This window comes from Hemitrygon akajei, chromosome 2, assembly GCF_048418815.1.
Source record: "Hemitrygon akajei chromosome 2, sHemAka1.3, whole genome shotgun sequence".
Lineage (NCBI taxonomy): Eukaryota > Metazoa > Chordata > Chondrichthyes > Myliobatiformes > Dasyatidae > Hemitrygon > Hemitrygon akajei.
Genome location: NC_133125.1, coordinates 210744449 through 210756512, shown reverse-complemented (window position 1 = coordinate 210756512; position 12064 = coordinate 210744449). Strand labels below are relative to the sequence as shown.

Sequence of the window (12064 nt, the reverse complement as noted above, 5' to 3'; positions counted from 1 at the left end):
TTATAGGCCGGTAAGTTTGACATCGGTAGTAGGTAAATTATTGGAAGGAATACTAAGAGATAAGATCTACAAGTATTTAGATAGACAGGGACTTATTAGAAACAGTCAGCATGGCTTTGTGTGTGGTAGGTCATGTTTAACCAATCTATTAGAGTTTTTCGAGGAAGTTACCAGGAAAGTGGATGAAGGGAAGGCAGTGGATGTTGTATACATGGACTTCAGTAAGGCCTTTGACAAGGTCCCGCATGGGAAGTTAGTTAGGAAGATTCAGTCGCTAGGTATACATGGAGAGGTAGTAAATTGGATTAGACATTGGCTCAATGGAAGAAGCCAGAAAATGGTAGTGGAGGATTGCTACTCTGAGTGGAGACCTGTGACTGGTGGTGAGCCACAGGGATCAGTGCTGGGTCCATTGTTATTTGTCATCTATATCAATGATCTGGATGATAATGTGGCAAATTGGATCAGCAAATTTGCTGATGATACAAAGATTGGAGGTGTAGTGGACAGTGAGGAAGGTTTTCAAAGCTTGCAGAAGGAGTTGGAGGAATGGGCAGAAAAATGGCAGATGGAGTTTAATGTGGACAAGTGTGAGGTATTGCGCTTTGGAAGGTCAAACCAAGGTAGAACATACAAGGTAAATGGTAGGACACTGAGGAGTGCAGTAGAACAGAGGGATCTGGGAGTACAGATACATATTTCCCTAAAAGTGGTGTCACAAGTGGATAGGGTTGTAAAGAGAGCTTTTGGTACATTGGCCTTAATAAATCAAAGTATTGAGTATAAGAGTTGGAATGTAATGGTGAGGTTGTTTAAGACATTGGTGAGACCGAATTTGGAGTATTGTGTGCAGTTTTGGTCACTGAATTACAGGAAGGATATTAATAAGGTTGAAAGAGGGCAAAGAAAGTTTACAAGGATGTTACCGGGACTTGAGAAACTGAGTTACAGAGAAAGGTTGAATAGGTTAGGACTTTATTCCCTGGAGTGTAGGAGAATGAGGGGTGATCTGATAGAGGTGTATAAAATTATGATGGGTATAGATAGAATGAATGCAAGCAGGCTTTTTCCACTGAGACCAGGGGAGAAAAAAACCAGAGGTCATGGGTTAAGGGTGAAGGGGGAAAAGTTTAAAGGGAATATGAGGGAGAGCTTCTTCATGCAGAGAATGGTGCGAGTGTGGAATGAGCTGCCAGATGAAGTGGTAAATGTGGGCTCACTGTTGACATTTAAGAAAAAGCTTGGACAGGTATATGGATGAGAGGGTTTTGGAGGTAATGGCCCAGGTGCAGGTCAGTGGGACTAGGCATGAAAAAATGGCATGGCACAGCCAAGAAGGGCTGTTTCTGTGCTGTAATGTTCTATGTATGCGAGAGTTTACCCTCATTACTGATTATTTTCCATTTTCAATCCACAGAAGGGTTTCAGAAGAAAACTAATCATGGAAATGCTGACGGATTGTTCAATTTAGCCTCAGAAAAAGAAATATCTGAAAAATTACAAACAAAAACAAATAAGGAGAACACATCACTCTTCTTGATATCTTCTCTCTAATGAAAACTAAAAGTCTCCCTATCACAACAGGGATCTTCCAAAGAAAACCAGAAAAACTGTCTCAGATCTACATGGCCACCCAGAATGGTTGGAATGGACAACAGAAACTCCAGTTCCCCAACCTTCACCAGCACTGTGATCAACTTGCCTTGACGTGGTTTGCCTCATGTGGGTTTGAGAATGTTGTACCATCCAAGCTGAGAGCTGAAGTGTTCAAGGAGCTACATGCCAGACTTCTAGGTGTGGTCAGAATGAAAATGTTTGCTCAGAGCTTTGCCTGATGGCCGGGGATAGATCAACAGATTGAGCAGCTTGCCGTGCACTGGTCGGGATGCCATTGCATTCAACAGAAAGCTATTCAGAGCTGTAAGAGTCATTTCCTGTAGAGCCTGAGTTAACCCCTCAAACACCATGAAGGAGGCCCTGGAATCTGAGATTGTTTCACCGTAGAGGAACCTCCCTGGGCAGGAAAGATGCTATCCCACAAGGGTAATCTTTCTGAGCGATTAAGTCTTTAAAATGGGACAATTTTAAATTTACTCCTCTGTTAATGTCTGTATAGTATATGAGATGCATTCTATATTGAGTTGGACGTTTATAGCTAAGAAGGGAGGAGAGTTGTGTATTTAATATTCTTGTAATATTTGAGTAAATTTGTAAATATATTGTTTAATTAAACATTCTTTGCTACTTTAATAATTTACTATGTGTTTTATGTAGAAGTATGTGAATGGCATATATCATCAAACCACCCATGTCATATGTGTAAGCCTTACTTAAATTAAAAGTGAAGTTTTTCAAAGTGCATCACTTTTTCCAAAGTGCATGACCATACACTTCCCTACATTATGTTCCATCTGCCACTTCTTTTCCCATTCTCCCGATATGTGTAACTAGACTTCCTGCTCCCCGCCCTTCCACCTGCCTTTGTATTGTCTGTAAACTTGGCCCAAAAGCTATTAATTCTATCATCCAAACTATTGACATATAATGTGAAAATGGTCCTACTATGAATCCCTGTGGAGTGCTACTAGTCACCTGCAGTTATGAGAGAAATGCATGTCCTCTCCTTCAGGGATTCCCCTGACCCTTATGGTGTACACCCTGCCTCAGATCTGTTTCCTCCAGTACATTTTCCCCCCACCCTTTCCTGCACCCTGTTTGCTCCTGTGATCAATGCAGAGTTCTCCTTCCCACCTGGGTAGCTGACTCAATCCTTGATCAGGTGACGTACCAATTTATGCACGTCAGAGAGAGTTTGAGGATCAAACCAGACAGAGTTTGAGGATCACCTGGAGAATGAAAGAGAGAGGGAAAGGGGTATAACTCCACGTGACCCTCGTCTTCAATCATCTGCTGTTAATGCCCTGAATTCAGGACTCCGCCAGTCCAACCAAGGAATGTTTGGAAGATCAGTTCAATAGAATGTGTTATCACCCAGATGATGGGGATGGCAAGAGGCCCAAATATCTGTTTCACGGCGAGGATCCCCACTTGCTGGTGGGAACATTAATGCAGGAAGAACAGAAACAAAATGTTGTATCTCTATTTCAAATGAGAAAATCTGCAGATGCTGGAAATCAAAGTAATACACACAAACCACTGGAGGAACTCAGCAGGCATCCATGGTAAAGAGTAGACAGTCTACATTTCGGGCCGAGACCCTTCAAATATTTGCTTACGGAAAGGGGGAAATCGGCAGCAGGGCCAGCATTTACTGCCCACTGACTGCCCTTGTGAAGGTCGAACCATGCGACTTCAGCTGCTGAGTCTGTGTTGTCATCCATCTAAAACAACACCCTATCAATAATGTTCAATATTGTTTATTGAGGCTGGTATTCTATCAGCAGAAATTAGCATGAACCAGGCTCCAGATTCCGTATGTCGTCAGAATGTGGGAAGAAACCTATGCGGTCACAGGAAGAATGTACAAATTCCGGGCAGAAAGCAGCGGGAATCGAATCCCGATTACAGACCGCTGATGCTGTAAACATTGGAGGAACTCAGCAGCCAGGCAGCATCTGTGGAAAAGAGTAACAGTTGATGTTTCAGCCTGAGACACTTCATCGGCCCTGAAAAAAAGATGGGGAGTCAGAGGAGGAAGGTGGGGGGAGGGGTCGAAGAAGTAGAGGGTGGCAGGTGATAGGTGAATCCAGGAGAGGGGTGAAGTAAAGAGCTGGGAAGCTGATTGGTGAAAGAGATAAGGGGCAGGAGGAGGGGAAATCTGATAGGAAAGGGTAGAAGACCATGGAAGAAATGGAAGGGGGAGGAGCACCAGAGGGAGGTGATGGGGAAGTGAGGATATAACGTGAGAGAAGGTAACAGGAATGGGGTGGTGGGGGTGCAACTTCCGGAAGGTTGAGAAATTGATATTCATGCCATCAAGTTGGACGGCACTCGGACGGAACATAAGCAAGAAATCGATTGAATTTGAAGTCCTGTAGTTAAAGCTGAGAAATACCGTTATTTTCCTTACATTTGAAGAACCATTTGGCCCATCAGGTCACTGCATTCCCTCACTCTATCAGTCCCACACCTCCACTCACTTCCGTCTACCCTATTCTCTCTCTCTCAGCTATCAGCTTCCCTCCCCCACCCAATTACCCCTTCCAGCCACACCCGCACTGTCTGATAGTTGGGTACTTTCGAGCAAGCTGCTTGTCTTTGGGATATGCCAGAAAACCGGAGTACTCAGAGTGGAATTCGCGTGGTCACAGGGAGAACGTGAGGTCTCCAGATCCTCGGGTCAGGATCAAATGCAGGTCGCTGGAGTTGGAGTTGGGAGTAGCGGATGTTACACTATGCCAGCCAGAACTGTGATTTTATTTGGGACAGTGCAGAGAATTTATCGATTACATCAGATGTACAACACCCCGATTAACCATCACTGATTTTTCTTTCCCCAGAAATGTTGCTTGATTCACAAATGGTTCCACAGTGTGTTCATTTGTCACCACCCTCCATACCTGGTAACTCTGCAGGTCACGGCTCGTCGAGTACATCAGGGAGATGCTTAAGGGTGCCCAGGGTCTGTGCCTTCCCCAGCCCTTCAGTCTGTGAGTTCCCGACCCTCACTCATCTCTCTCCATATATGTGTGTGTGTATATATGTATATTTATCACACATTAGTTCTCAGGACTCAACAGTGAATTCAAACTATTTGAATTCCAGCCATTCTCACATCCTCAGCATTTATTTTGTCTTCTTTCACTTATGGTGATTTAGAATTTGATCCCTCCCACCCATTTACAACTACCCTTGACTCACCTATGCCAGCTGGTGCATCACCATTTACAAAATTCACACTTCTCTCTGTACCTCAGGACCCTGGGGAGCCTGGAGCTCTGGACCTGCGAAACACGATTGTTGCTGATTTGAGCTCAAGTGAAGGGTGATTGATTCAATCTTTATAATTTCACAAAAAATATTGGTGTTATGTTCACAATGCAGTTAACACATTAAACTTCATGGATCGGTAGTTTTTATTTATTTCAGTAATTCTTGTTTAATCCACTTTTCCCACATTTATTTAGACACCAATTCTACTTCCATGCTCATTGGATCACCACAGTGTGGAATTTGGGGATTAAAAGGGACCCTTTCAGCGCCAATCTGTTGTCACCGATATTTTCCACAGCCCCTGAGCCCAGCATCTGACGCGGATGCCTGGACCTGTCCCGTTTACAGATCCGCAGGGGAACGGAGCAGATTCTGACCCACTTGTTTTCATCCACAGTTCCAAAAAAAGGATAAAGTTTCCCTGTGAATTTATTCCCAGTGAAGGTGTGGAGATGGGTCTTGGTCTCTGCGTTGTAAAATGAAACTGTCCCAGTCTCATAACTCAGATATACACCCACCCTCCCGTGGTTGCGATCGGCCGGGAGACAAGTTGGAGGGGAAGTGTTCACATTGAGCTCATCATCCCGGCGCCAAATGATCCAGAATCCATTGTCTGTTTTCTGTTTGATCCCTCTCTTCCTCTCCACGGACTCTGCAGCGACTCCCAGCCTCCAGCGCCGATTCCCCGTCACATCCACCTCCCAGTAATGTCTCCCCGATGTGAATCCCTCCGATCCCAGCACACAAGCCCCGACTGTAAACCTCTTCTCAGTGTCAGAGTGATGCGGTGGGGACCGAGTCCATTTCACTTTCTTCCAGTTGGCCGATACCTCAAGTCCCGGGCCCGCTGTTTCCACATCCAAAGTCACAGAGACTGTAGAGTTGGGGGGAGAGGTGGGAAGCAGAATTAGAGAGTCCCCGTGGATTGGGCAGCCTCGGGACCGGGGTTCAAACCGCTCGGCCTCAGGCACAATCGAACGGCAGCAGTCACTATTCTCGGGATAAATGGAAAAGAAACTTCTCGCGAGCATCTTCGCCGGGATGGAGACGAGATTTTCCTGGGTTTGCCGGGAGGGGACAGAGGCGTGCGGACAGAAACGGCAGGAAGAAGAGAGGAGGATGGGTGGAGGTAAAGTGGTTGTGCGCAATATCTGGAACTTTTCCATTGGGGTCATGCAATGGGAGGCAAATTGACGATGGAGGGAACTGATGTGAGCGGTTACTGGAGATATTGAAAGGAGACAGTTAATTTTCTTTAATGCTAGAGAATTAGGAGTAATCTGGCACAGGAGGTTTCTGACGTAGAGAAGCCATGACCATATTGAAAGGGAGCAGATGTGATGGTCCAGGTGACCTACTCCTGTCGCTGTTTTATTTTCTGGAATGATTGGTGACACAGAGGGAGGGGATGCATTGAACATGGCAGGAAAGTGGGGTAGAATGGTTACAGACTCAGGGTTGTAGGGTTGGGGGTGTGTGTGTGTGTGTTTGCGTACGATAGGTTAGTCTGTGTAGCTTCCCCTGAGACCCAATCTTGGACCAAGGAGGTCAATCCACACCCACAAATGTTATTGCAAGTCATTGTTTTCTTCTAATTATTATTTAACGGTGCAAGGACAAAGGAAACTGTACAAGTTTTACCTTGCTTAATGGCAACATAAGTTTCTTTCAACAATGTTTTTAGCGAGAAGAGATGATCGAATTTCTCCATTGTCAGGGTACCATCTGTCACTGACAACATTTGGGCTTCATCGCCAACGCTGCAAATGTTAAACAGCTGTTATAAACGGAGCATCAGCCAATTTTGAATTATTTTATGAATGAATTTTGTCAAGAGATGTCCTACCTGCTCTTCTGATGATCTTCTTCCTAAAATAAATGAAACGCAGATTTGAATTAACGGAGACTGAATGTCCTACAACAGGAATTTTGTGCCAATTATTGCATGGCACTGAATATTCCCTTTTCCGAACTCACTCCTGCTGGCACACAGATTTTAAAAAGGTCATTGTGGAAATGACGTAGGGCCACCAGACACGGTACAAAGAAAGCTTGAGAAATTTATAACATAGGGGATGATACTTTTTCAACCAAGTACGACATTGAGGTGATCAGACGGATATTTAACATTATGCATGTATTAAAGGGTGGGAGAAGATAAAGAATGTATGTGGATGCCTTCAGCCAAAGATAAAATGTAAGGCAGGCTTCAACAGATCATGCAGTAAGTTCAGGAAAGAGAATGCAAAACTCGCTGCCACAGGTGTGGTTGTAACTGGCAGCAGAGACCGAATGGGGAAGCCGGAGAAACACGCGAGGGAATATGGTTCACTGTTCACTGTTCCCCTTGTCTCTACCTACTACCCCACGTGCCTCCATATCCAGCACATCATTACCCCTGTTAGTCTATCGGGGTCATCGACTGTATTGAGTGCTCCTGGTGTGGCTTCTAATAGACTGGGAGAATGCTTTGTCAAGCACTTCATTCCATCTGTTGCTAAAAAACCCAGAATATCCCGGTGGCCTCGTATTTCAATGGGACTTCCCATTCCCATTCTGACATGTCAGCAAATGGCCTCTTCAACTGCTACAATGAGACCACACTCAAGTTGGAGGAAGAGCACCTCATATTCTTTCTGGGCAGCCTCCAGCTTTATAGCATGACATCCATCTGTCTACACAAAAAATTCTGCAGATGTTGGAAATCTGAAGCAACATATACAAAATGCTGGAGGAACTCAGCACCATCGATTACTCTAACTTTTGGCAGTTTCTCCTCCTCCCCATCTCTCCTTTGCCATTGCCTATTCTGTTTCCCCTCTCACCCCTTCTCTTTTCATCACCTCCCTCTAGTGCCCCCATCCTTCCTTTCCTTCATACTCCTATTGGATAGCCTTTCCACCTGTTGTCTCCAGCTTCTTAATTCATCCCCCTTTCCACCCACCCATCTTTCTCCTCACCTGGTTTCACCTGTCACCTGCCAGCTTGTACTTCTTTCCCTCCCCCACCTTATTCTGGCCCCTGCCTCTTTCCTGTCCAGTCCTGATGAAGATTCCCTGTTGGAATGTCGACCACACAGACGCCGCTTGATCAGCTGAGTTCCTCCAGCATTGGTTGTGTTTCTCAAACACCAGCATCTGCAGAATCTCTTGTGCTCGTAATATTGTCTCTCACCTTGAGAAACCTCACACTGTCTGTTAGATCCATCCGTTCTTGTAACCTTGAAATTTCCTCCCGAATACAATTTAAATTCTCTTGGATCGCTCGGAGATTTTTTTCCATAGGATTTAAAATCCTCTCCTCTTCTTCTCTGAGATCTCTGAGGAAGTGCTGCTTTTTCTCAGTGAGAATCTGGTGCAGTTCAGCAAACTGGGCGGAGACGTGGTACTGAAGTTGATGAGACTGTTCCTGTCAAATGACCATGATGGTTAAGATATTACGTGACTGCACCACGACACTGAAATTGTTCATTTAGTCCTTAAAAATTATGCCTATTTTCAGAGCAATCCTACCAGTCCCAGTCCTTCAGTCCAAGAAATCCATCACACACCCATTAACTCCCAGTCAATTCCCAGACCACCCACATCATCGTGATTTAGCAATTCTATAAGACCATAAGACCATAAGACATAGGAGCAGGATTAGGTCATCTGGCCCATCAAGTCTGCTCCACAATTCAATCATGGCTGATCCTTGATTTCTATCAGCCCCTCAACCCCAGTTCCTGGCCTTCTCCCAATAACTTTTGATAACATGGCCAATCAAGAGCCTATCAATCTCTGCCCTAAACACACCCAACGACCTGGCCTCCACAGCTGCATCTGGCAACAAATTCCACAAATTCACCACCCTCTGGCTAAAGAAATTTATCTGCATCTCTGTTTTTAAAGTACACCCCTCTATCCTGAGGCTGTGCCCTCTTGTCCTAGACTCTCGCTCCATGGGAAATATCCTTTCCACATACACTCTGTCTAGGCCTTTCAACATTCAGAAGGTTTCAATGAGATCCCCCCTCATCCTTCTGAATTCCAGTGAGTACAGACCCAGAACCATCAGGCGATAACCCTTTCATTCCTGGAATCATCCTTGTGAACCTCCTCTGGACCCTCTCCAATGCCAGCACATCTTTTCTAAGATGAAGAGCCCAAAACTCATCACAATACTCACCAGTGCCTTATAAAGCTTCAGCATCACATCCCTGCTCTTGAATTCTCTACCTCTTGAAATGAATGCTAACATTGCATTTGCCTTCCTCATCACTGGTTCAATCTGCAAGTTAATCTTCAAGGTGTTCTGCACAAGGACTCCCAAGTCCATTTGCATCTTAGGTTTTTGGATTTTCTCCCTGTTTAGAAAATACTGTAGTCCGCACATTTATTTCTGCTGCCAAAGTGCATGACCATGCATTTTCCAACATTGTATTTCATTTGCCACTTTCTTGCCCATTCTCCTAAACTGTCTAAATCCTTCTTCATCCTACCCATTCAGCCGGCGTGTCTGTGATTGGCATGAAACCCGTCTATGTCATTAGGGAGAAGGGGCAACTACACGTAGGCAGCACCAGAGATCAGGATCGAATCCAGGTCACTGAATCTGTAAAACAGTAGCACTACCTGCTGCGATACGGAGCTGCCATCCACAGAGGAAACGAAAACTAAACAATAAGATCAGAAATTGCGCACAGGCAGGCCTCACCCGAACTCCGGAAATCTTCTGTATCTGTTGCTGCTCCATTTGCTGAAAGTCTGATTTCTTTTTTGTGAGGGATTCTATAGAAGATTTAACCTGGTCCTGAGAACCAGAGAGTAAAGGAATTAGACAATGCAGACACAATAAGGTAAACAGCTGATTGAAATCGGTTGATATTTACCTTGCAGAGTTCAACAGCTTCTTTAATCGACAGGAAGCGGTGCTCTCTGTGTTCCTGCGAAACTGCACAAATCACGCAGATCAGCTTCTTGTCCGTTTCACAAAACAGCTTCATTTCTTCGTCATGTTCCTCGCAGTGAAGTTTACTTTCATTCTCTCTCGGCTTCAGGTGCAGTTTTCGAGCCTTCTCAGCCAGTCTTGCTAAGAGTCGACTGGACCTGAGGGTCCGGTCTGCAAACTGCGCTTTACATTCCGGACAGGAGTTTCTCTCCTCCCTTTCCCAAAAGCGTGTGATACAGGAGCGGCAGAAGTTGTGTCCACACTCCAGTGTAACCGGATCGGTGAAGAAATCCAGGCAGACGTGACAAATAACCTCCTCGGTTAAACCCTCGTCCGGTCCTTTCGAAGCCATGTTAATTTCCGGCACTTCCTGGTTCAAAATGTTTTTGCTCTCAATTGCTGAAACTCTGCAGTACCGCGATCGTCCACTAGACGCGCTGCAGTCTCAAGAAATATGTTGCCGCAAATGTTCAATGGGTTACAGGCACAGAGCCATCAAAAGTTCCTTATATGATAAGCCTTTCATTCTCGGAATCATCCTCGAGAACTTCCTCTGAACTCTTCAGCACATCTTTTCGTAAATAAGGAGCCCAAAAGTGTTCAAAGTACTCAAGGTGAGGCCTCACCAGTGCCTTACCTTTAAAGTCTCAGCATCACATAAAGCCTCTTATATTCCAGACTTCTTGAAATGAATGCTAATTGCATTTGCCTTCTTCAACACCGACTCTACTTGCAAGTTAACCTTTAGGGTGTTCTGCACAAGGACTCCCAAGTCCCTTTGTGTCTCAGATTTTCCAATTTTCTCCACGTTTAGAAAATAGCCTGCACATTTATTTCTATTACCAAAGTGAAGGACCTTGCATTTTTCAACATTGTATTTCAATTGCCACTTTCTTGCCCAATCACCGAATCTGTCATTTGCCTCTTTGTTGCCTATTCTCCTAATCTGTCTAAGACTTTCTACAGCCTACCTGCTTCCTCAACTCTACCTGCCCCTCCACAAATCTTCATATCATCTGCAAACTTGGCAACAAAGCCATCTATTCCATCATCTAAATCATTGATAGGCAGCTTAAAAAGCGGTCCCAACACCGACCCATGCGGAACACCACTAGTCACCGGCAGCCAACCAGAATGTGATCCTTTTATTCCCACTCGCTACCTCCTACAAATCGGCCAATGCTCTAACCATGCTAGTAACTTTCCTGCAATACCATTCTCTCTTAACTTGGTAAGCAGCTTCATGTGTGGCACTTTGTTAAAGGCCTTCAAAAAATCCAAATATACAAATCCACTGCATCCTTTTTCTCTCTCCTACTTGTAATCTCCTCAAAGAATTCCAACAGGCTCATCAGGCAGGATTTTGTATGAAGGAAACCATGCTGACTTTGTACTATCTTGTCCTGTGTCATCAAGTACTCCATAACCTCATCCTTAACAATTGATTCTAACATCTTCCCAACCTCTGAGGTCAGGCTAACTGGTCTATAATTTCCTTTCTGCTGCCTTCCTCCTTTCTTAAAGAGTGGAGTGACATTTTCAGTTTTCCAGTCCTCTGGCACCATGCCAGAGTCCATTGATTTTTGAAAGATCATTACTAATGTCTCCACAATCCAGAACACCTCTTTCAGAACCCGAGAGTGCAGTTCGTCTGGTTTGGGTGACTTAAGCACCCTCAGTTTTTACAGCCTTTTGTGCACATTCTCCCTTGTAATAGTAATTGCACTCACTTCTCTTTCATCAGACGTTTCAACTCCTGGCACACTGCTAGTGTCTTCTGCAGTGAAAACTGATGCAAATACTCCTTTAGTTCATCTTCTATATCCTTGACCTCCGTTATTTTTTCCCTCGTATTCTAGGTGTCCTATATCCACTCTCATTTCTCTTTTATTTTATACACTTGAAAAAGCTTTTCTATCCACTTTGATATTGTTTGCTAGCTTGCTTTCATATTTCATCTTTCCCCTACTAAAGATTCTTTTAGTTCTTTTTTGTACAGGTTTGAAAGCTTGCCAATCCTCTATTTTCCCACTAATTTTTGCTTTGTTGTATGCCCTCTCTTTTGCTTTTACATTAGCTTTGACTTCCATTGTCAGCCACGGTTGCACTATTTTGCCATTTGAGTATTTCTTTGTTTTGGAATACATCTATCATGCACCATCCTCATTTCCTAGAAACTCAAGCCATTGCTGCTCTGTTGCCATGCCCGCCAGCATCTGTTTCCAATTTACTTTGGCCGGCT

At 44.5% G+C, this 12064-nt stretch overlaps 2 protein-coding genes and 1 long non-coding RNA gene across 4 annotated transcripts in view; 1 reads left to right on the top strand and 2 right to left on the bottom strand.

Moving 5' to 3' along the window:
• LOC140720435 (butyrophilin subfamily 3 member A3-like) overlaps positions 1 to 12064 on the bottom strand; it is a 774879-nt gene that overhangs the window by 565290 nt on the left and 197525 nt on the right. The window lies entirely within an intron of this gene.
• The window catches only part of LOC140720484 (uncharacterized), a 736320-nt gene that overhangs the window by 564188 nt on the left and 160068 nt on the right, over positions 1 to 12064 (top strand). The window lies entirely within an intron of this gene.
• Positions 5023 to 10203, bottom strand: LOC140738241 (zinc-binding protein A33-like). Its single transcript, XM_073065387.1, has 6 exons — positions 9764 to 10203; positions 9589 to 9684; positions 8068 to 8301; positions 6740 to 6762; positions 6535 to 6653; positions 5023 to 5767 (listed from the first exon to the last, which is right to left on the bottom strand). Exons 1-6 carry the CDS (start codon positions 10172 to 10174, stop codon positions 5109 to 5111), a joined length of 1542 nt encoding a protein of 513 aa, XP_072921488.1. The 5' UTR covers positions 10175 to 10203; the 3' UTR covers positions 5023 to 5108.